The following is a 25,564-nucleotide window of genomic DNA, read 5'->3' as shown; positions in this document are numbered from 1 at the left end:
GTGTCGTAAGTGAAGTGTCGTCGCAACGCGGAGGCCTCCGGGGTCGGGTCCTCGGGCGGGGAGGCGGCCGTCTACTGAGGCCGCGATGGCGGGCACCCCGGGGCCAGAGATCCGGGAGAAGTTCCAGGCGGCGCTGGCCCTGTCGCGGGTGGAGCTGCACAAGAACCCGGAGAAGGAGCCGTACAAGTCCAAGTACGGCGCGCGCGCCCTGTTGGAGGAGGTGCGCGCGCTGCTGGGCCCGGCGCCCGAGGACGACGACGAGCGGGCTGCCGAGGACGGGCCCGGGGACCAGGCCCTGGGCGCGGCCGAGCCGCGGGACGCCGAGGGCCCCGGGGAGCAGCGGGCGCTGCGGCTCGCGGTGATCGAGTTCCACCTTGGCGTGAACCACATCGACACGGAGGAACTGTCTGCTGGAGAGGAGCATCTGGTCAGGTGCCTGTCGCTGCTGCGCCCCTTCCGCCTGTCGCTCGGCTGCGTCTCGCTCTACATCCAGGCGCAGGTGAGAGGCTGAGGCGGAGCTCGGCGTCCAAAAGCCCCTCCTGGCTGGGGCTGTGTCTCAGTTGGTTCAGTTCCCCCAGCATCGCAGAACACCGGGCCTGTGATCCCAGTCCTCGGGAGGCTGCGGCAGGAGGGTTGCTGCGAGTTCCTGGCTAGCCTGGGCTGCAGAATGAAGCTTAGTCCCTTTTAATTTAAACTAACACCTACCCACCATCTGCCTGCGAGCTCCCTCTGAGCTCTCACGGCCCGCTCCAGCCTCACTTACTACCTCCCTTAGTCCTGGGCAGAACATTAGCATCTGTGCTTTCCAAACCCTTGACCAGCCCGGTTTCGTTCTATTAAGAAAAATCCAGCCTGATTCAAATGGAATGAAAATGACGAGGGATAGCAAGAATAATCCGATCTTGGTTCAAAACAAAATGTCCAAAATCTTCAACTCCATTATTATTTTGTTTGCTCAGCAAGGAATTCCTACCTATTCCCCATAATGTGTCTCTAGACCTTTTAATAACTTTATTTTTTGTGTGTTTATGCAAGGTTTCATGTGTCCAACGATGAACTTTAACTTCTTCTTGAATGCTAGAATCCTCCCTCCCTTTTTTTATTCAGACAGGGCTGGCCTTAACTCATGATCCTCCCGCCTCAGCCTACTTGCTGAGATTACAGGAATGGGCCGCCATGACTCACTCTGGTTTTAGTAACGTTCACTGGTCCAAACTGATGTCTCCTTCCAACTTTCAATGTTTTATAATACTGTGTCTCATTTATAGGGTGCATGGTTTATTAAGAAGTCTGACATTCTGCTTGAAGGAACATAGCATTTCAAAATTCAAGCAGTGGGTAAAGTTTTCCAGGCTCCTGGGTATAGCTCAGTGGTAGAGCATTTACCTAGCACTCCAGGTTTTATCTCCACACTATGGGGAAAAAATACAAATAATGTATGACTCCCTTGTGTCAGGCTAGTTTCTTAGACTTACAGACATTTTCATCCTATTGTTCATATATGTGAACCAGGGAATAGTGACTAAAATTGTTTGTTGAGTAGGTAGGCCTTAAGGGAAAGTCTTAACCCTTAGAAATTGTATGTTATGTTCTTTTATCATGGTTCAATAAAATTAAAAGTCAAATCATAAAAATAATAAGCACTGCCTGTACTTTTTGCTCAGGCAGCTCTGGTAGGTGGCCCCCACAGGGATATTTTATGTGGTCATACATTAGTGAGCTAAAGAAGTTCATAAGATGTTCAGTTCAAACAACACCTCAGCCAGCCGCTATCAACACACGCCTTTAGTCCCAGCTCCCGGTAGGCAGAGGCAGGAGGATCTCTGTGGGTTTGAGGCCAGTCTGGTCTACATAGTGAGTTCTAGTACAGCCAGGACTACGCAGAGAAACCCTGTCTCTAAAAACCAAGAGGAAAAACAAAACAGCGACAACAACAAAAAGCACTTCAGCACTTAGTAAGTTGAGCTTTGAGCCCATGTGATGGCGGCTTGGCTGGATTAGGAATCACCCAAGAGATGCCCCTTTGGCCATGTCTGGGAGGGCGTTTCCAAAGAGATTCACTCTGATGTGGGTGGCAGCATCCCTCGGGAAGTGCCAGCATTTCTCTCTGTACTGATTGTGGATTCGGTGAGACCATCCATGTTATGCTCCTGGTTCCTGCCTTCCGCAACCTGATAAAACTACATCTCTCCAAAGTGTGGTCCAAAATAAACCCTGTATTTTAGAAGTTGCTTTTGTCTGGGTATTTTGACACAGCAACAAGAAAATTAACTTATCCTGTTAAGGTTTTCAAAGGTTTAAAAACTTTTGAGGGCTTGGAGAGATGTCTTGGGGCAAAGGTGCTTTTTGCTAATACTGACAACTTGGCTTCAGTTCCCAGGACCCACGTGTAGAAAGGAGAGAACCGACCCCTCTGTGTAGCCTCTACACGCACATCTCAGTACAAACACATACACATGATAAATGGAAATCAACACACAGCTTTTTGAAAGGGTTTTAAACCTTAAACATTAAAACTATTCCACTATTTCAACTACAGTATTAGGAACCTGTACATAATGTAACGAGTATATATGTACTGTCTACTGTATTTTATTGATTTTAAGGTACGTGTTTGACATCTTGGTATTCCTAAGATAAGAATGTCTCAAGGTAGGACTGGAGAGATGGCTCAGTGGTTAAGAGCACTGGCTGCTCCTCCAGAGGATGGGATTGGGTTCCTGGCACCCATATGGAGGCTCACAGTCATCTGTAACTCCAGTCCCAGGGGATCCCACACCCTCTTTTGTCCTACACAGGTAATGCACACATGTAATGCATAGACATACATGCAGGCAAAATAATTAAAATAACACATAAAATAACTAAAAGTTAAAAATAAATAAGTAGCATTGTTTGCAAGTCTAATCCTTGTGTACCTTAGAGCCCAGTTCAACAAAACAAGAAACTATAAGGTAAATATGTTGTACTTAAGCTACATAGAGCCAGGGGTAGTATCTCACACCTTTAATCACAGCACCCAGGAAACTGAGGCAGGTGGATCTCTGAGTTCTAGGCCAGTCCTGTCTATATAGCAAGATTCAGAACAGACAGGGCTATGTAGGGAGAACCTGCCTAAAAACAAAAAAAACCTAAAAACTGCATATACACCTCATAAGTTATATCAGTAGTAATTCTGTACATAAGTCATAATGGGTTAAAATATTTTTAGAAATTTAACAATAACAACAACCTTAGAAATAATAGAACTAATAATTTTAAAAAGAGAGTCTCATAAGTATGATCAAATATGAAGATGTCATTAATCTGGCATTCATTTATAGATTTGCGTTAGGTCATTTTGTGTAGCTGTGTCCAAAATTCCTGACATAAACACTCGAAGGGAGGAATGGTTTGTTTTAGAAGATTTAGTCCAGCTTTGCTTGGCCACATGGACCCTGGCCGTCTTAGCATGACAGAGCAGGACTTCATCTCATGAACAGGAAGCAAAGTGGTGAAAACAAAGAGGACCACATTAATAAAACCCGCTGCTATTTTATCAGGAAACGAGGAGTCCCTTTAACCGGATGTGTTCAGTTACCGTGTTCCCTTTCCTTGTTCTCTAGAATAACCTGGGCATCCTGTGGTCTGAAAGAGAAGAGATTGAAACTGCACGGTCTTACCTGGAGTCATCAGAAGCTCTGTACAATCAGTACATGAAAGAGGTATGTTACCTGCAGACAAAAATTAAAATTGGGACTGAGACTCAGCAAGAATTGATACAAGAATTCCTTATTCATGCGCTGTGGAGGTGGCTCCTTTATAAAGTGCTTGTCTTGCCAGCATGAAGGCCTGACTTTGACCCCCAGAACCCAAGTAAAGGGCTGGGTGTGTGGTGCATGCTTTTAATGCCAGTGCTGGGAACTCAGGCACAGGTGACGCTCTGGAGCTCAGGGGCCAGCCAGCCTAGCCAGCTCAGCAATTCCCAAGCCAATGAGAGACCCTGGCACAAAAAAAAGCAAGGTGTTGGCTTCTGAGGAACACCTGAGCAACATTGACCTTTGTCCCCCACGGGTACATGCATGCACATACACACAAGAATTCTCCATTCATGATATTGATGGGATTTTTCAGTATCCCCAGGAATTTCTCTTTAGAGCTGTCTGAAATTACTGCATATTGAAGACTGGGGTTCTTAAAAATCATCCTCAGGTAGAGCATAATGGCAAAGATAGTCTTAATATAATCATAAAGGAAATACTCTGTTATCCAGACATACCATTTGAACATTTTTGTATTAGCTTGTTTTAGATTTATTTCATTTGATATGTATGAGTGTTTGCTGCATGTATATCTGTGCACTGTGTGCATGCCTGGTGCCCTTGGAGGTCAGAAGAAGGCATCAGATTCCTTGGAACTGGAGTTCTAGATAGTTTTGCAACCGCTAGGTGGGCACTGGGACCTGAACCCATCTAGATCTGCAGGAGCAGCCAGTGCTCTTAACCACTGAGCCATCTCCAGCTCATTTTTGTTTGGACTACAGATTTTATTTTGTTTTCAGTAAAGTCAGCAGTGCTTTGAGGGAAACCAGCTACCCGAGCAGTACATCTGAAATCTTTGGGCTGTGGTTTGCGACTGTGGTGTGCACATCAGAATCACCCAAAGGACTTGTTAGGCCTCAGTAGGCCCTGTAGGCTCCTGTGTTCCCAGCAACTTGGAAGCTGAGGGAGGAGCTTGCGTTCAAGACCAGCTGTGCCACACAGCAAGACTCTGTCTAAACCAAAAACCTATCTCCCAGGCCCTTGTGCAGCAGTTCTGGGCTGCGGCCTAAGAGTGAGCTTTTTAACAAGGTGACATTTGTGCTGCTGCTTTGATTCTGTGTTCTGAGAGCCCTGCTGCAGGGCCGTGTTTCTCCTGATGGTTTCCCCCCACATCTGGAATGCAGCTTACACAGTTGAGTGTCTCTGGATCCACTGCAGCTTCCTAGCTCCCCATGGGTGATGCTCAGGAGTGCTGTCCAGTTTCAGGGGCTCTGCAGAACTTGGAATTCTCACTTGAGTCTTCACAGTCCTCCGAGACTACAAACCACCCCTGCTGCCATCTGCTCCCCTCTTTTCTCCATGAAGGATGTTAGCAAGCACAGCATTTTTCCGTGGGTTATCACTGTTGCAGTTACCGGCTTTAAAATCCATTAATAAATTGCTAGTTGGGGGGCTGGAGAGATGGCTCAGAGGTTAAGAGCACTGACTGCTCTTCCCGAGGTCCTGAGTTCAATTCCCCGCACCCACATGGTGGCTCACAACCATCTGTAATGAGATCTGGCACCCTCTTCTGTGTACATAATAAATAAATAAATCTTTAAAAAAATAAATTAAATAAATAAATTGCTAGTTGTTTTAATTTGAGACAGGTCTCACTGGGTAGCCAGAATTGGTCTCAAACTTAGGATCCTCCTGTCTCCACCTCATGAGTGGTGATCTTACAGGTGTGAGTGAGGCACTTCTGGCTAAGAGTCTTAGACATCAGAGCAGTGTTCCACTTCATAAACAGTAGAGTACCTAACGATTATCAGCGACTTATAAATAATACCTCATTGAATTGTAACTTGATAAGGTAGATTGAAACTGCATGGTCTTACACTTTCTAGAGAATTGCTGTCCTAATTTTATAGAGAAGGAAATGGAGCACCAGAAATTAAATGATTAACCCAGAATAAATAGTGGAGATGGGATTCAGCCTATGACATCCCTTTTCTTGTTGTGGGTTTTAGGCGGTTTCTGATGTAACCCTGACTGGTCTTGAACTCACTGTAACTGAGAGTGAGAATGACCTCTCACTCCTCATCTTCCTGCCTTTGTCTCCCAAGTGTTACTCCAGGCCTGTGCCGCCCTCTCTTACTAGCACCCATATTTTAAGGGACATACTCTGCTGCTTCATTAGTAAGTGCGATTGGACTAGAATGCAAAAATAGTGTTCCTGTAGAGCTGTAGGAAAATAATGGCAGTGAGTAAAAAGAATGAGCTGTAAGTGGAGCCCCTACACTGCACATTCCTGTTTGCTTTCCCGCTTTAGTTTGCTAGATATGTTTAGACTGTGCACCAGGCCCTGGGCGAAGTGCTGATGGACCATGAAAACAAAATCACTACCTATAAGAGACCAGATAAAGACTGGAACAGACAGAATCACACCAGCCCAGACTTTCAGGATGTGTGTTTAGGATATGTTTCATAGGCCTTTACCATACCCACACCCCCAAAAACCTATTTTTCCCCCTTGGGAATATCTCCAACTTAGGGACTTTATTTATTTGACACAGGGTCTCACTTTGTAGCTCTTGTTGTCCTGGAACACACTGTGTAGACCAGGCTGGCCTTGAGTTTGGAGAGATCCTGCTTCTGTCTCTGCCTTAGCCTGTTACCTCTCTGCTGAAGTCCTAGGAGAGAAGAACTGTAAAGTAAGGATGCTGAGCATCTGCGGTCCTTCCTCAGAACGGTGTGTATATGGCAGCGTCACACATAGCGCACCCTTTGACTTAGATGGGCCTCCATTTCAGTTAGGACGGATTTGACTGGCAGTATAACATGTGAGGTGTGGCAGCCCCTGCAGTGAATGATGTCTGGGGAGGTGGTGCATACAGAGGCCGGAGGACCAGGGCAGCATCAACTCTCAGTTATGTAGAAAGTTTAAGGTCGACTTGGGTTCCACAAGAACCTGTTCCTGTCTCAAAAATAAACCAAAACCAAACAGAAAAAGCAGGGAGCCTGAGAGATAGCTCAGCAATAGCATGATCAACTCTTCCAGAGGATCCACCACTCACAACTGCTCTCAACTCAAGTTCTGTGGGATCTGACACCCTCTTCTGGCCTCACTGGGCACCAGGCACAAAGGTGGGGCACAGATATTAAACACTCATATACATAAAATAAATACATTTTTTAAAAAAGCAGACTAACTGAATTATATACATGAATGAGGCATCACGTAATTCCCATTAGCTAGAAGGGGGAAAGCCTCCTGAATCACCTTCAGGATTGTTGCAGTCTCTGAAGAGGACCTGTCTGCTGTGTGCCTTGGCTTTCCTTCCCAACTTACAGTTTGTTTTTTTTGTTTGTTTGTTTGTTTTTTTGAGACAGGATTTCTCTGTGTAGTGTTGGTGCCTGCCCTGGATCTCATTCTGTAGACCAGGCTGGCCTCGAACTCACAGAGATCCGCCTGCCTCTGCCTCCTGAGTGCTGGGATTAAAGGTGTGCACCACCACCACCACCACCACCACCACCACCACCACCACCACCACCACCACCTGGACCCAACTTACGGTTTTAGTCTCTGGAGTTGTAATGTTGCTAGATAAAACACTCCAACTGAAAGAAACTGAGGAAGGAAAGGGCTTATTGGTCTTATACTTCCAGGTCCGTCTCTGTGGGAAATCAGGGCAGGAACTCAAGCAGAAACTTGAAGCCACGGGAAATGCCGTTTGCTCGCTTGCTCAGCTAGCTTTCTTATGTAGTCAGGACCATTTGGCCAGGGAGTGGTTTGTCCCAGAGCGGATCGGACCCTCCTATTACCAGTTAATAATCCACATCATCGCCTGCAGATCAGTCTGATCCAGCCAGTTCCTCTCTCAAATGACTGTGCTGTGTCAGGCTGATCAATTCTCTGTAGAAAGGATTGCTGTCCTTGGGAACTTGATGAATTCAGTTAAAAGCAAGGATGGGGTGCCGAGGCAAAGCTCAAGGGATATATGATGTGATTAGCGTGTGCTAGACTCTGGGTTCATTCCCAAGCACCACAAAAAACGATATAGCAAGATGCAAGGATGGACTTGTAGCCGGGACTGCCCTCATAAAGGGTCACCATTTATACTCAGACCGTAGCCTTCCTGTTGTAATGGATCTGTGGAGAGTAGTGCAGTCTGAGGAGGTCAGGTGCTGGGACTCCCACTTGTCATAGACAAGGAAACAGTACACGAGATTGGCTTTCCTAAGACGGTGAGCTGTGTGATCACTGCTCCTTATTTAGTTGTTGAAAAGTAATGTTAGCACTTAATGGATCTCTGAGTTCAAGGCCAGCCTGGTCTACAGAGTGAGTTCCAGGACAGCCAGGGCTACACAAAGAAACCCTGTCTTGAAAAACAAAACAAAACAAAAAAACTCTTTGCTTGTTTCCCTGAGTTGATATTCATTAGTAGTGACAGTTTAAATTGTTACCCAAGAAGATATAAATCACTATTTTTATGCCTATGTATGTTTTCTGTTTTATTATATTTACTTATTTGTGTGTGCGAGCGCACATACTCTTTCCACCATGTGGGCTCTGGGGACCAAACTCAGGTGCTCAGGCTTGGCAGCAGGGTGGTTTTTGTTTCTGTATTTTGGAGTTTATTTTATTTTATTTTATTTTTTTGAGATTATAACATAATTACATCACTTCTCCCTTTTCTCTTTTCCCCCTCTAAACTTATGTAGGTTTTTTTGGTTTGTTTTTTTTGGGGGTGGAGGATGGGGGTTTGGTTAAAGGCATGCACCACCACTGCCAGGCTTATATAGGTTTTTAAAGAGCCTTTTTAGTAGACAAAACAGTATTCAAAATACTTATTCAACTAAAGCGAGATATGATGCATTATACCTGTAGTTCTGGCCTTCAGAATATGGAGACAGTGGTATCGCTAGGACTCTGAGGCCACCCTGGGCTACATACTGTGTTCTAGGCTAGCTTGAGCTGCTTTTTTTTTTTTTTTTTTTAATGTGCATTGGTGTTTTGCCTGCATGTATGTCTGTGATGGAGCCAGATTCCCTGGAACTGAAGTTACAGACAGTTGTGAGCTGCCATGTGGGTGCTAGGAATTGAACCTTGGGTCCTCTGGAAGAGCGGCCAGTGCCCTTAACCATTGAGCCATCTCTCCAGCCCAAAGACCCTATCTTTAAAAAAAAAAAAAAAAAAAGCATCTGCCATCCTATAGTCCCTCTGTAACTCTGAGTGGCAGAGTCACATGGTGAGGCTGTCCCAGACAAAGGTCATTTCTCCAGTCCCTCCACAAGAGAGCGCTTAGGGTTTGTGTTTAAAGTTGAAAGAGCTTTGTTCTTTAACCACAGATTGGGAGCCCGCCGCTTGACCCAACTGAGCATTTCCTTCCTGAAGAAGAGAAACTTACTGAACAAGAGAGATCCAAAAGGTTAGTCTCATAGAGACCACCGGTGTGTGTACCCAGAGTCTCCCTGGGTGCTTGCTCAAGAATGCACACATGGTGTGTACTGTTCATGGCGCTCCTCCAGGATACAATGTGCATAAGACTTCCTTTTGTCACTTAGAAGTCACATGACTTTGTTCAACTCTGAGACCCAGATAGATCCAGGGGCCAAGCTCAACTCAAATATATATGAAATTTCCTCATAAATTGTAAATCGTTATGTAAGTCCCTTTTTTTTCTTCACAGATTTGAGAAGGTTTATACTCACAACCTGTATTACCTGGCTCAAGTCTACCAGCACATGGAAATGTTCGAGAAAGCTGCTCATTACTGCCACAGCACTCTAAAGCGCCAGCTTGAGCACAATGCCTACCACCCCATGGAGTGGGCCATCAACGCTGCTACACTGTCGCAGTTCTACATCAATAAGGTCAGGGTCCCAGAGCAGCTCTGGGCAGCCCTGCCAGAGCCCGAAGGCGACAAGGCCGGTAGCGCCGTCAGAGCAGGTCGCTGGATCTGACGGTAGAACCCGGTGTAGACCGCAGCCCGCCGCTCTGGCAGGACACTGTTGGAGTGCTCTGTCCCGTGAAGACTTTGGAGTCTAAAAAAGAATGATGTTTCAGTGATTGTTAGAGAATTCCCTGTTCTTTCCCCTCCCCCACTTTTGCATCTTTGAAGTGCTGATGTTGTCATGCCCGGACACGTTGCTGTCCCTTGGGTGACAGGCTACCTGCCATCAGTTCTGTTCAGCTGCTAGCACACTTTCATTTCACTTTTGCTCTGTGTTACCTAAACTGCAGATTTTTATCTTGTTAGAGATAAAACTTTATCTTCATGCAATACTAATCTTACAACTATGAGAATTTGTCTAAGGAAGTTGACGGTTAAATGTGGGCTTTGATAAAAGCATGTGATGTGTTTCAGTTGCTTTTCAGAATTAGCTGCTCTCTAATAATCATGTTTGATGTTGAAAATATATGCTGAGTCCTAGAGTTCCAGGTTTTATGACATACTTTGGAACTGCCCCATAGAGACAAATTTGGACTTCATAGCTGCTTGTCCAAATCACTTAGCATTATATTGTGTTTTCAGTATACCCATTTTTCCCCCAGTACTTTAGTTTCTAATGCACACACACATCATTTTTTTTTTTTTTTTTTTTTGGAGGCAGGGTGTATCCTCTGTATCCCTGGCTTGAAACTTGCTTTATAGATCAGGGTGGCCTGGAACTCAGTGATATCTGCCTGCCTCTGCCTCCCAAGTACTGTGACTAAAGGTGTGTGCCACTACCATGTCCGGCAGCAGAAACTGTTTGTATTTGTAGTTGTGATTCCCGGAGCTCTGACATTTGGAATTCTCAGCCGTCAGCATCCCCCTTTCTCCTCTGATGGCCTGCCGCCACCCTCAGCCTCTTCCTTACTAAGCCTGCTCTCTGGTTCTGTAAATGTGCCTGTGTTTAGAGTGTTCTCCCCCTGAGTGTCACTCAGAAAAACTGTCGGGAGAGAAAGGGCAGTGGTGAGTGACTGTGGCATATTCTAGAAGTTTGCTCTGTGATCAAGCATGGAAGGAAGGCAGTTCGCATTCAGTCAGACTGAACTCCTGGGCCTCCATTTCATCCTGGTCATCATGCAGAGCCCTCCCCCCCCCCCCGCCCCCCATGGCTTCTTCCCTCTAGCTGTTGGGGCTGTTGGGGCCCCTTGTTTGTTTTGTTTAGCAACTTTAATTTTCCTTGTTCAGTATGGTTTTAATTAACACCTAAAATTCCATGGATATTCATCGTACCGAAAGTCTGAAGAGTGAGCGTGTGACTTTGAAGTTGTTAAACATTACTTCTGTGGAGCATGTGGTCATTTTTGTGAGTCTCTCCTGTACCCACAAATTTTTTTTTCCCCACATAACACCCAACTAAGTTCTGTCACGAAAAGAGAGATTTGAACTGTGTTTGAAAGTGATGCCGTCTGTATTGTTACCATCTCCATCTGCTTGGGTTTTGCTACTCTTCGAGTCCCACATTTACCAGCTACCCACAGGGTACAAGGCAATCTCTGTCCTTAGCAGTGGCTGCTCATAGGAAGACAGTCTGGACAGAGCCAAAGTGGTAATAATGGTTAAGACACTGTAGATGGCCAGTAATGTTTCTTCATGTGAGCTCTAACTGTCGTATGTTTGGGGGCTTCATACCAACATTTGGAGGGATGGATGCTGCTGGCCTATTGATACCGGTGGTACCCTGCTGTTCTTTACAATGACTCTGAATTCAGTGTGAAGACGAGAGGTATTACTGTTGAAGTTCTACCAACCAAACCAGTCTTTCAAACTTACTGATATGAAGCCGACATTCTCTCTAATGGGGGCGGCTTCCATTTTGAGGGTAGACTTAGGCTTCCTTCTGGGTGATCCTGCTTTTTGCATGACAGATGACAAGTATTTGGTGTGTAACACAGATTTGAATTCTGAGTTCTTTATGAGTATTGACGAAGTAGTTCCATAAAGTTCATCTAGAAATCTGTTGATTGAAAACTTGATGGGGAGCCTTACTGCCTTGTCACCGCCCTCTAAAGGTTTAAAAGACAGGAACGAGTCCTCAGTTCTCTGGCACAGCGTAAATGGTCTAAGAATGAACTGTGCATGGGACTTAGGCTATTGGGCTGAACCTGAGGGTGTCGTGAGGAGATTGGATTATAGGCTGCTCTGTGTTCCTGGTCGCAGGAGGAGAGTGGACGTCAGTCTTCAGTCATCTTTCCATCAGCTTGGATCAGGATTAGGAGTGTGGGATATTGGTAGTTTATTCTCTAGCCTAATACTGTTTCCATAGCAACAACACTACAGGACCCCTTTAGTGGGTACTTTTCCTGATAGTATAGCTTTCCCCATGTTAATAGATACCGTTAGTTGTAAACAAGGCTTTGTCATAGTCACACTTGTTCTTGTTTATTTTCCCAACAGCTCTGCTTTATGGAAGCCAGACATTGTCTGTCTGCTGCTAATGTTATTTTTGCTCAAACTGGAAAAATCCCAGCTACAGAAGACAGTAAGTTTGTGTGTGCATTTCATTAAATATTTCCTCACCCGTGACAGTCCTGCCCATGTTGGCCTTGAACTCAAGATCCTCCTGCCTTAGCTAAGGACTGCAATTACCAGTGTGTATCCTGGTTACTATATAATTAAAACCTAGGTAAAGCCGGGCGGTGGTGGTGCACGCCTTTAATCCCAGCACTCAGGAGGCAGAGCCAAGTGGATCTATGTGAGTTTGAAGCCAACCTGGTTGGTCTACAGAATGAGTTCCAGGAAAGGCTCCAAAGCTACACAGAGAAACCTTGTCTCGAACAACAAAACAAAACAAAACAAACAACAACAACAAAAACCTGTGTGAAATTCTGAAACTTAGTTTTCTTTTTTCAGATTGATTTATGTGTATGAGTGTTCTGTCTATAGGTATGTATGTGTACAACATGTGTGCATGATGCCTGCAGAGATCAGAAGAGGGTGTCTCATTCCATGGAACTGAAGTTAGATGGTTGTGAGCCACAGTGTGGGTTCTGGGAATAGAACCAGGGTCCTGCAAAAGCACCAAGAACTCTTAACCATGAAGCCCTCAAATTTGAAACTGTTTTAAGCTTTAGAAAAATTGTAAGAACAGAGTTACCATATGCCTTTTTCTAAATTCATCACTTTCAATATTTATCACTATTTTCATTTTTCTTTCTGACCCATTTGAGAGGAGGTTTTATAGGCTTCTTACGACTGTAATACTTTAATGCATGTTTTCGTAAGAATGAGAATATCTTCAGCTAGGCATAATGGCTCACGTCTGGAGTTCCAGCACCTCAGAGACTGAGGCAGGAGGGTGCCACAAATTTCAGGCCAGCCCAGACAGTAGAGTAAGACCCTATCACAGACAAACAAAAACACGCTGTCTGTCTGTCTGTCTGTCTCTCTCTCTCTCTCTCTCTGGACAGTTAGCAGCTGCAGGAAGTGCAACACCAAGACAGACAGACTTCTGTCTGCAGTGCGTATCTCTGCCATGAGCTGCCCTCTGCCGTCCTCTACAGCGACGTTTTCCTAGCACTGTAGCGCACGGCTCAGGACTGCATGTTGCCCTCAGCAGCCGAGTCTCTCGTCCTCCTGTCTCGGGGCAGTTAGTTCCTCAGCCTCTCCTTCCCTTTCCTCACAGAACATTTTGACGAACACGGGCTGGTTACGACATAGAGTTTCTATTGCGTAGGGTTGGTGTGATGCTGTCTTTCGCCATGGCTGAGATTTTGGTCATTATACCACTTACGTAAGGGCTGTCTCCTCACTCTTTCCTAATTGTAGAGGTTTTGTGTGGTTGCTTCTTTGTGTGTATGTGATGCTAGGGATTGAAGCAAGGGCCTTACGTGTGATAGGCAAGCTGATTCTAGCCCAGAGGGAGAGGTCATGGAGAAAGGTGAGAAATGACATTGTTTTCCACATGCTTTTTGTCAGCACACAAAAATATTGTTGGGTATGGCATTTGTCAAAAATAATTTGGCGGTTTTTATTTAAAATATTTTAAGTTGTGTAAACTGTTTGACCTAGTAAATTCCATTTCTAGAAAGCAGTCCAGATTCTAGATGGATATAGGTATAGGGATCTGTATCCTAGAATTGTTCATAATAGGAAGAATTGGTAACAGTATATGATAGGGTCAGAATTGTTTGTTTATTTATTTGTTTGTTTGTTTGTTTGTTTGTTTCGAGACAGGGTTTCTCTGTGTAGTTTTGGTGCCTGTCCTGGATCTCGCTCTGTAGCCCAGGCTGGCCTTGAACTCAGAGATCTGCCTGGCTCTGCCTCCCAAGTGCTGGGATTAAAGGTGTGTGCTACCACCGCCTGGCAGGGTCAGAATTTTAGTTGCACACCATATGAAGAAAAAACTATTGAAAAGTAAATATACATTGTGACCTTAGTTTTCACCTGCAGACAAGAACTAAGAAAACTAGGGAGGCTCTGTAGGCACGCGGCACTGGGTTCCTCCCGGCCTAGTGAGGGTCTGCCGCTGTGCAGGCAGGAGAGTGGAAGAGCAGAGGACAGTGGTCAGGGCAGACGGCATTGACCGTGCTGACAGTCCCCCTGTGGTTCTAGCTCCTGAAGCTGAAAGAGACGTGCCGGAGCTCCACCGCCAAAGGAGAGGGGAGATAGCAAGATGCTGGATCAAGTACTGCCTGACGCTGCTGCAGAACGCCCAGCTCTCCATGCAGGTGTGTCCGCGGAACCACCTTCAGCTCCCGGGGGCTTGTCGGGTGGCCCACAGTGAGTGAGTGTGTGTGTGTGTGTGTGTGTGTGTGTGTGTGTGTGTGTGTGTGTGTGTGAGAGAGAGAGAGAGAGAGAGAGAGAGAGAGAGAGAGAGAGAGAGAGCGCAAGCGTGTAAGTATTGAGGTGCCTGTGTGTGTGCAGAGGTTGGGTGCACATGTAAACTTGCCTGTGAAAAGCAGAGGATAACGTTGGGTTTTTTGAGATAGAGTCTCTCTGAACCTGGGGCTGGGTGATTAGCTTAGGCTGGCCAGCGGGCCAGCAAGCGCCTGGGATGTACCTGTCTCTGCCTCACCAGTACTTGGATTATAAGTACTTGCCACAATGCTCAGCTTTTTTGTATGGGTCTTGGGGATCCAATCTGGGTCCCCACGCTTTCGTGACTAGCACTCTCCTGACTAAACTACCTCTCCAGCCCTATTTGTATTTTTTATGTTTAACAGTCTCACTCCATAGTTTAAGCCATCTCCTCCCTCAGCCTCCCCATCTCCTCCCTCAGCCTCCCCAGCTCCTCCCTCAGCCTCCCCAGCTCCTCCCTCAGCCTCCCCAGCTCCTCCCTCAGCCTCCCCAGCTCCTCCCTCAGCCTCCAGAATGCTGGGATAATGGGTGTGCATCACACCTGGTAAGGACCATTCAGAATACCACCTCTTTCTGGAAAACTTTCTTTTAGCTAAGCTATGGGAGGTGGGGTCAGCATCATATTCAGATTGTTACATGATTGTCCCAAGTGGTTATTTAAAAAACTAATTGTTGAATGACTAATTCTTTATCCTCCACAGATACTATCTCCTTCCTAGAGCTTCATACTCTAAGTCATTTAAATTCTGTTTTGTGAGCCAGGAATGGTGGCACATGCCAGCACTCAGGAGGCAGAGGCAGGAGGATCTCTGTGAGTTTGAGGCCAGTCTGTCTACAAAGTGAGTTCCAGGACAGCCAGGGCTACACAGTGAGACCCTGTCTCAAAAAGCCAAATAGGGGGCTCAAGAGATGGCTCAGTGGTTAAGAGCACTGGCTGTTCTTCCAGAGGTCCTGAGTTCAATTCCCAGCACCCACATGGCAGCTCACACCTGTCTGTAACTCCAGTTCCAGGGGATCTGACACCATCTTCCAGCCTCTGCAGATGCCAGGCACCAACCTGGTGCACAGACATACATGCAGGCAAAAAACCAATGCACATAAGATAGAAAAGAAGTTAACTTTAAAAAGAACGGAAGAAAGGAAAGACAGGATGTGGTGTGGTGGCAAACCCTTTAAAAATGACCAAAATGATTTGAATCGATGTGGTCACATCTCTTATCTCCTTTTGCTCATCAGTTTGTGTTTTGAGACAGGATCTCTCTCTAGTACTGTCTTGTATGGAACTTACTTAAATAGTCTAGCCCTGCCTCAGCCTTGCAGCAGTCCTCCAGCCTAAATCTTCCTAGTGCTAGGATCACAGAATGCACCACCATGGACGGCCCCTTGATTGATTTTAGACTGTAAGTCCTTGAAGGCAGGAAATAACTCTCACCAATTTTTGTGTCTTTGCAGTATTACCTTACAGACTGACAAAGTCTTACAGGTTTAAGGCACAGCCAGTCAGCAGTTTAGTGTGCACACGGCCAGTGCAGCGGTTAAGTGTGGACAGTGCAGTGGTTAAGTGTGGACAGTGCAGTGGTTAAGTGTGGACAGTGCAGTGGTTTGTTGCTGGAGGGCTTCTCTCCAGGTTCCCCAAGCCCCGCAGTCCCACAATTCACTTATAAAATAATCACTCAGACGCTTATATCACTTATAAACTGTATGGCCGTGGCAGGCGTCTTGCTAATTGTTCTTTTATCTTAAATTAACCCATTTCTATAAATCTATACCTTGCCACGTGGCTGGTGGCTTACCGGCATCTTCACATGCTGCTTCTCCTGGCGGTGGCTGCAGTGTCTCTCCCCTCAGCCTTCCGCTTCCCAGAATTCTCCTCTCTCCTTGTCCCACCTACTTCCTGCCTGGTCACTGGCCATCAGTGTTTTATTTATATAGAACAATATCCACAGCAGTGGTTAAGTGTGGACAGTGCAGTGGTTAAGTGTGGACAGTCCAGTGGTTAAGTGTGGACAGCGCAGTGGTGAAGTGTGGACAGTGCAGTGGTTAAGTGTGGACAGTCCAGTGGTTAAGTGTGGACAGTGCAGTGGTTAAGTGTGGACAGTCCAGTGGTTAAGTGTGGACACAGCCAGTGCAGTGGTTAAGTGTGGACAGTGCAGTGGTTAAGTGTGGACACAGCCAGTGCAGTGGTTAAGTGTGGACAGTGCAGTGGTTAAGTGTGGACAGTGCAGTGGTCAAGTGTGGACAGTGCAGTGGTTAAGTGTGGACAGTGCAGTGGTTAAGTGTGGACAGTGCAGTGGTTTAGTGTAGATAGAGAACCAGCCACAGTAAGGAGCTTAGCTCCAGAGCTCTGACGTGAGCCCAGCTCTGCCTGTAGCTCTCTGTTTCTGGTCAGTTTTTCTTTCCTTCCTTCCTCCCTTCATCCATCCCTCACCCACCCTTCCTTCCTTCCTTCCTTTTTTTTTTTTTTTTTTTTTTTTTTTTTTGTTGTTGTTGTTGAGACAGGGTTTCTATGTGTAGCCTTTGCTGTCCTGGAACTCGCTCTGTAGCCCAGGCTGGCCTTGAACTCACAGAGATCCGTCTGCCTCTGCCTCCAGAGTGCTGGGATTAAAGCAGCCACCACTGCCTGGCTTTTCTGGTAGTTTTCTTAATGTCTCTCTGTCTCAATTTCCTCATAAGCAAGACAGACATGTCAATGCCTGCTTAGTACTGTTGTTGTGAGAGTTAACATATTTAAAGGACTCAGAAAGGATCTGAGTGTCTAAGCAGGGCTGATGAGCTGACTCAGCAGGTAAAGGTGCTTGCCACCAAGTCAGAGTTTGATTCTCAGGAGCCACATGACAGTAAACGAGAACCAACTCCTACAAGTTGTCCTCTGACCTACACACACACACACACACACACACACACACACACACACACACACACACACCCCTAAATAAGTCTAATTTAAAAAAAAAAGAGCACCTGAAATCTACTAAGTCCTCACTAAATGTTAACTTTATCTTCATCATTCATCCTAATCTACATGGGACCCTTGTTCCTAGACACAAAGAAGGAATATAAAGTAAATTACCTGTAGACACATAAACTTTCTGGCTATTGTACTTTGCTTTTCTCTTTGTGAAAACTGAAATATAGTAATTATAGCTATAATATTATAGAGCTTATAAAGCTGTAAAAATAACAAATGCAGAAGCATGCCTTTTGAGAAAAGGAGACCGTTTGGAAAATGGAAGTCAGGACAGGACATTGTGTGGGCTGAGGATGCAGCTCAGTTGTCAGTGTGCCTACTTAGCCTGCGCAAAGCCAGGGGTTCACTCCCCGGCACTGCGTAAACGAAGTGGGGGGGACAGGCTGTGATGCTACAGCTGGAGGGAACTCGGGGCCATCCTTGGCTCCGTAACAAGTCTGCAGCCAGATTTTACCACAAGAGACTGGGCAGGGGTGTGTGGGTGCAGTCGGGGGAGAAGATGTGGGGCGTTACCCACCACCCCCACAGCTTCCCAGAGTTTTCTTGAGTGTGAGCAGCGGGAAATATTAGATAGAAGGATTTATAGCAGAGAATCTTTCGGAGATAAACAGATAGAAAATAAAGGATAGCCTCGAGAGGGCCTGGAACCTTTTCCAACGGGCCCCGACTGTCTCTGGCCCAGGGTATTTATAGAGACGCCAAGGGGTGGAGCAAAAGACCTCCTCCCCCAGCACAGTCAAGTGCAGACCATCTCAGACACCTGCACTCAGGCCCGTGGTCCTGATCATCCTCTATTCGGACCTGCTGGGTAAAGCCACGAGGAACCCCAGAACGGACTCCCACAAGAAGAGAAGAGAAAAAAGTATTGAGCTGGGCGGTGGTGGCGCACACCTTTAATCCCAGCACTCAGGAGGCAGAGCCAAGTAGATCTTTGTGAGTTCGAGGCCAGCCTGGTCTACAGAGAGAGTTCTAGGACATCCAGGACCACACAGAGAAACCCTCTCTCAAAAAACAAACAAACGAACAAATAATTGATTTATTTATTTTTTCTTACATATATGAATGTTTTTGTATGTCTGTGTACTACGTGTGCACCTGGTGCCCATGGAGGTTAAAAGAGGGTATCAGATCTTCTGGAATTGGTGGTTGTGAGTGCTAAGAACTGAACCTAAGTCTTCTGCAAAAAAGCCATTTCTCCAGCCCCAAGTCTTTGTTTGTTGAGACCGGGCCTTGCTGTGTATCCCCAGCCAGCTTGGAATATGCTGTGTAGCCCAGGCTGGCCTCCATTCTGCAGTCCCCTGCCTCTGCCTCCTGAACGCTGCGATCACAGGTGTGCTCCACCACATAGCTAGCTGAGCTTTACTCTTTGCTTTTATTTCCCAGCAGATGAGTGTCCTGCCTGACTGCGATTTCTCCTTTTCTTTTAGGACAACATTGGAGAACTTGATCTTGACAAGCAGTTGGAACTCAGAGCATTACGGAAGAAGGAGCTCGATGAGGAGGAGAGCATCAGGAAGCGGGCTGTACAGTTTGGAACCGGCGAGTTGTGTGACGCCATCTCTGCAGTGGAGGAGAAAGTGAGATACTTGAGGCCGTTAGATTTTGAAGAAGCCAGGGAACTTTTCCTACTGGGTCAACACTATGTGTTTGAGGCAAAGGAGTTCTTCCAGATTGATGGGTATGTTACTGACCATATTGAAGTTGTCCAAGACCACAGTGCACTGTTCAAGGTGCTCGCATTCTTTGAGACTGACATGGAGAGGCGGTGCAAGATGCACAAACGCAGAATAGCCATGCTAGAGCCCCTGATTGTGGACTTGAATCCCCAGTATTATCTGTTGGTCAACAGGCAGATTCAGTTTGAAATCGCACACACTTACTATGACATGATGGATTTGAAGGTTGCCATTGCTGACAAGCTCAGGGATCCTGACTCACACATTGTGAAAAAAATAAACAGCCTAAATAAGTCTGCACTCAAGTACTACCAGCTCTTCCTGGACTCTCTGAGGGACCCAAATAAAGTATTTCCTGAGCACATCGGGGAGGACGTCCTCCGCCCTGCCATGTTAGCCAAGTTCCGAGTAGCTCGTCTTTATGGCAGAATCATCACTGCAGACCCCAAAAAGGAGCTAGAAAACTTGGCAACATCTTTGGAACATTACAAGTTTATTGTTGATTACTGTGAAACTCACCCCGAGGCTGCCCAGGAAATAGAAGTTGAGTTAGAACTTAGTAAAGAGATGGTCAGTCTTCTCCCAACAAAAATGGAGAGATTCAGAACCAAGATGGCCCTGACTTAAGCCTTGGTTCAAAGGAAAGGAAACGTACAACCTGGAGTAATTCCCCCTCCATCCACCCTAGTGAGCGAGCCCAGCTCCATGGCCACCTCCACACCAGAGCTAGAGGAGTGCACGCTGAGCTTCAGATGCAGTCAGGTACCTGAGGCTATGCTAGGACCTTAAGCAACATAAAGTTCATTAATAATTTACACCTAATTATGTAAATTGCCTTGCTAAGTGACAGGTGTTTTGCATTTTCGAGCGCTCGTTTTCCTGTTTAAATTTCTAACTGTTACGTCCTCTGCTGACTAGTGCTTGTTAGATTTCACACTCAAAACAACACTAGGAGTGTGCCTGTAGAAGGGCCTGTTACTGTGGCGGATTTCAGAAAGTTACTTCCTGTAGTCATTCTTTGTAAAATACTTTCTTAAACTCCTAAATAAATCTTTCCCTTTTGAAAATACTAAAAACTTAAGTTAATTAAAAATGTTGTAAAATGGCTTATCTTAATTATAAGACAAAAGGCCTTGCACATAATAAATTTACTTGTTTCAACTAGTAAACACTTCTATTACCCCTTTTTCTTTCTTGTAAGAATGTTCTTTTTAAAAAAAGATTTATTTTTATGTGTGTGTATGTGCCAAGTGTTATGTCTGTGGATGGGTCATGTAGCTGCAGTGTCTATGGAGGCCAGCAGAGGGCAGCAGCTTCCCCTGGAACTGGAGTTCCAGGCAGTTGTCACTGCCTTGCGGGTGCTGGGAACCCAGCCCTGGTCCTCTGGAAGAGAAGCCAGTGCTCTTAGCCATTGAGCCAGCTCTCCAACCCATTTTCTTATAAAAATTGTCTTATTTTTGTCACCTTAAAGGTATTAGCTTATTCAGAGCCAGAGAATAATATTTCAGTGTTTTTATTAGTGTATATTAATTATTTATAATAATAGATTTCACTTTGACATTTTCATACACACATATAATGTATTTCAATTATACTCACTCCTGTTACCTTCTCTTGTGCCCCTCCCATTTCCTCAGTCTTCTTCCTCAAAAGAATATATCTTTAATAGTGTTGCACAATGAGGAAACATTTAAATAGGAAACGGTACTGATCATGTTTATCATCAAAGAGTCCCGCTGTAGTTATAAACCACATCATAATTGTCATAAAAATTGACATTGTTCTTATGTGTTGGTCATTTAAAGAAATGCAGAATTCAGGGCTGAGGATGTGATTTAGTGGTTGGAGCACTTGCCTAGCATGGACAAGGAGCTGGCTTGCACAGTCTGCATCCAGGAAGGAGGAAAGGAGGATGTCGGCTCACAGTCCAGATCAGTTGTAAGATTTGCTGTAGAGAATAGCCCTGTGCCTGCCTTTGCTTACCTATTAACTTGCATCCTAAAGCTAATCCTAAGATTCCGTGACGTTTCTTATGGGTGTGTATTTACATACCCATTGTGCTTTTCGGTTTGCTGGGGAACAAATCTGTGAATAGCAGTCAGTATGGAAGATTCAGTTAGAGTTTCACCAGTGAAATTCATTAAAGTGCATGTGAATCAGGCTCTGTCCTCATTCTTAGCATGAGACACGGGATGAGCAGAACAGGGCCCTGTGCTCACAGAGCAGATGAACAGAGAACAAGGAACCTTGGGGCTCCGTGAGGAAAATCCAGTGCTGATGCAATCGTTTGTGGGAAGGAGTGCTCTTTAGCTGTGCTGGTTTGGAAGGCCTGGACAAGGTAGAGACCCAGAGTGGAGAACTGAATGAAAAAGAATCCATAGAGTCTTCATTGGAGTGTCCCAGGGGTGCTAGGCTGAACAGCTTGCAAGGAGCCTGGCACTTTAGAAGATGTGGCAGGAACGGACCTGAACTCGGGGTGGGGGAGGAGGGGGACACCAGAAGGAGGAGGAGCTCTGTAGGTTGGGGACAGTTTGCATTTTATTCTAGGTGCAATGGTTCATGGAATTTTAGCAAGAGGCCTGGCCAATTGGATTAGAATTTTTAAGAAATCAGCTCCTATGGTCTGGGAACATGGCCTAGTTGATAGAGTGCTTGTCCAGAATGTTGAGAGTCCTGAGTTCAATCCCAGCACCACATAAACTAGACATGGTGCTCCACACCAGTGTCTCAGTACTGGGGGTGGAAGCAGGAGGATCATAAGTTTGAGGTCTTTTTTAGCTACCCACTGAGTTTGGGACTAGTCTGGGCTATATGAGACCCCGTTAAAAGAAAAAGAGAAGGATCAAGGAAGGGAGGGAGGAGGCAAGGAGACTAGCTTCTGAGGGGGATGGGTTGATCCAAGTCAGAGACAAGGTGGCTTGAACCAGGGTGATGGGGCAGAAGCAGAAGCCATGGGCCCTGCCAGGGGTTTCTAAGGGAGAAGAATCAGGAGCCACAATAAGTCAAGGAAGCACTATGTGGGGCCTGGGGGGTCGGAAGCAGAGTTCTGTTTGGGATGGTAAGTAAGCCTGAGCTGAAATAACTGCTGTTCAGTAGCTTTGCCTGAGACCATCCCGAAAAGGGAATGGAGGAAGCCCGAAGGAGCCAAAGAGGGCAGGGCAGCTTCTTGGGAACAGAGATGTGACAGGGAACCTCACCCCTCTCTGTCCCAAGCCTTCCTTTCACAGATGGAGATGTGTGTGTGAGTGATTTTCATGTATGTCTGCATCACATGTGTGCGGTGTCCTCAGAAGTCAAAAGAGGGTGTCAGACCCCCTAGAACTGGAGTTACAGATGGTTGTGAGCTACCACGTGGGCTCTGGGAACCAAAACCAGGTCCTTTGTAAGAGCAGTAAGTGCTCTTAACTGCTAAGCCAGCTCTCCAGTGCGTCCCCTCTACTCCCCCCACCCTGGCCTTTCTTGATACAGTCATGTGCACGACCTCAGTTCAGTGCTTATTCATTTAAAAAGGACCCTCCGAGCTTTGGGTACTACACTTGGAGAATTTGCTAAAACGCAGTGGCTTTTATCTTTGCCTCTCTCCTTTCGGGCAGTGTTAACTCCATTTCAAAGGGTAAAACAATGCCAAGCAGAACAGGCAGTGACTGTAAAAACGGCCGTCATCCCTGTCAACATCGGCACACTCTGCTCTTTGTCCCTTGCTCTCTGTGGCTTTTCAGACTTTAAGACTTTGTCTTTGGTTATCAGCAGAAATCTCAGCTCTGTGTTCACTGACGCCTGGCATCCGCCGTCTGAATGCGCTGGCTGCTTCCCTAAAGAGGGCTGTTTCAGATGTCCTGTTCTCAAAGCCCTTTGTACTGACATTACAGAGGACAGACAGCAGAGATCTGGGTTTATGTGCTTTAAAGATTTCTACATTTATTTCTATTTGAGTGGCGGGCCTGTTTGGACCCTGGATCTCCTACAAAACTAAGCTAGTGGGTCCTACCAATTTAGTGAGAACAGACTGTAAGCATCTCCAGTAAAATTCTTCACAAGCTCCCAAGTCAGGTTGAAATGAGAAGGAAAGTTGGCCTAACACCCCACCTTACCCAGACCGTAATTATAACTCTACAAAGAGGTTTTTCAGTTATCAGTTTTGTTTCTAAGCAGCTGGTCAGGGTTAGCAATCTTTCTGTAGCCATTGGAGAGAGTTCCCAGTTTTCATTTATCAGAAATAGTTTCTCATCATGAGCTGTAAAAACAGAATCTTCAGGGCTGGAGAGATGGCTCAGAGGTTAAGAGCACCCACCGACTGCTCTTCCAGAAGTCCCGAGTTCAATTCCCAGCCACCACATGGTGACTCACAACAGTCTGTAATGGGGTCTGGTGCCCTGTTCTGACCCGCAGGCATACATGCAGACAGAACACTGTGTATATATAATAAGTAAATAAATCTTAAAACAAAAACAGAACCCTCAAAAGTTTGGACAACAATAATATTTTTAATTGACCCAGTACATATGGATGTATTTGTTTGTCTTTTCTACTTGTTTTTGGCTTTTAATGGCTGAGTCATCTTTCCAGCCCTGTTCTTGTTTTTGTTTTTGTTGTTGTTTGTATTTTGTTTTGTTTCGTTGATTGTTTGAGACAGGGTCTCTCTACAGTCCTGGCTGTCCTAGAACTTACTATGTAGACTAGGCTGTCCTTGAACTCACGGAGATCCACCTGTCTCTGGCACCTGGGAATGCAGCTCTCCTTCGTTATTGTCCTCAGCAGGAGGTTGTTCACTTGGCCTCACTGTGGACACTATGGCTTTGAATGCAAGCCAGTCCTGTCCATCCTTCCAAGTGCTAAATTACAGACATGCCGTGGCACCCTGTAGTGTTTGTGTTGTAGACACTGGGACACAGATGGATGGGCCTTTCGGTCATCCTGCCAGCCAGAGAGAGAATCTCTGAAGAAGGAAAAAAGAAGGAGCTCCATTACATTCACTCATTGTCTTTTTAAAATTATTCTTTTCTTTTTTTGTTTTGTTTTGTTTTCTCGAGACAGGATCTCACTATGTAGCTCTGGCTGTCCTGAAACTCACTATGTGGACCATGCTGGCCTCAAACTCACAGAGATGCGCCTTCCTCCTGAGTGCTGGAATTAAAGGTGTGCACCCACCACACCTGGCTAAAGTTATTCTTCATCGTTATTTTGATGTGTTAGGACCTTCTGTGCATTAAGCTCAGTGTCCACCATTGCCCTGTGCCTCCAAGGCCCTTTTAGTAGATTTTAGAAAGTAACCTGAAACCTACTGTGCACAAGGTCCTGGGTTCGGTTCCCAGCACTGCAAGGACCCAGTGCACACACCTGCATCCCAGCACTTGAGAGATGGAGGCATGAGGATCGGGAATCCAAGGTTGCCTTTGGCTGCACAGTGAGCCCGCATGTAACTGTATAATCCAGCCAGACCCTTCAGGCCCTTGCCAGGAAGGTCATGACCCCATATTACATTTTATCTGCAGGAAATGACAAGGTTATATAACGTTCTATGTAAAAATACAGTTGAGAAACCTGAGGTGCCTGCTGGATGTGGTGAGCTGCTGAATGCGCTGTGACCCGCAGCCGCCGCCGCCTCCAGCACGTCAGTGCAGAGCTCTGGCCGGCTCCCTTCCGAGTGTCTCACTTGAGGTTCCTGCTATCTGTCTCCTGTTATCAGCAGGCTTGTCACGGTCAGTCACCTCTAATCCAGTCACCCAACAGCTGTTCTGCAGAAACTAAAAATGGCACGTCTTTAGTCCCAGCACTCAGGAGGCAGAGGCAGGCTGATCTCTGTGAGTTCAAGGCCAGCCTGGTCTACATAGAAAGTTCTAAGACAGCCAGGACTACACAGAGAAATCCTGTCTTGAAAAACCAAAGAGAGAGAGAGAGAGAGAGAGAGAGAGAGAGAGAGAGAGAGAGAGAGAGAGAAGAAAGAAAGCGGTCCAACAGTGGGAAGTCTTAGCAGGGAAAACCACATAATGCGCTCCTCCTACTGATGTGCATGATGCTGGGGTGGATTTAGGTTAAGGACCTGCCGCCCCTCTATGTGGTAACTAAAGAGGTGTGGACTCGGCTTCTATGCAATTAATCATTCATTTCTTTTTGAATATGGTGCTCATAAAATCTAAGTCCCTCCCACTCACACAGGAGAAGTGCCTCCCAGCTTGTCAGAAAGAAGCCTAAATTTTACTCAGTTGTAAAAAGCTAGATGATTGTAAGCTCTGCTCTTTACCTTTAGTTAAAAAGTAATGTCTCACCGGGCGGTGGTGGCGCACGCTTTTAATCCCAGCACTCGGGAGGCAGAGCCAGACGGATCTCTGTGAGTTCGAGGCCAGCCTGGTCTACAGAGCGAGATCCAGGAAAGGTGCAAAAAAAAAAAAAAAAGTAATGTCTCAG

General features: G+C 45.9%; 1 protein-coding gene across 1 annotated transcript; it reads left to right on the top strand.

The window, feature by feature from the left end:
* The first annotated feature begins 10 nt into the window (after positions 1-10).
* Positions 11-20,328, top strand: Kifbp (kinesin family binding protein). The gene is made up of 7 exons (XM_028886191.1): positions 11-499; positions 3,606-3,704; positions 9,072-9,151; positions 9,413-9,596; positions 12,113-12,197; positions 14,270-14,385; positions 18,911-20,328. Exons 1-7 carry the CDS (start codon positions 86-88, stop codon positions 19,784-19,786), a joined length of 1,854 nt encoding a protein of 617 aa, XP_028742024.1. The 5' UTR covers positions 11-85; the 3' UTR covers positions 19,787-20,328.
* The last annotated feature ends 5,236 nt before the right edge of the window (positions 20,329-25,564 follow it).

This window comes from Peromyscus leucopus, chromosome 16_21 (genome assembly GCF_004664715.2).
Source record: "Peromyscus leucopus breed LL Stock chromosome 16_21, UCI_PerLeu_2.1, whole genome shotgun sequence".
NCBI lineage: Eukaryota > Metazoa > Chordata > Mammalia > Rodentia > Cricetidae > Peromyscus > Peromyscus leucopus.
The sequence above is the reverse complement of the archived record's forward strand: the minus strand, read 5'-3'. Positions and strand labels throughout refer to the sequence as shown.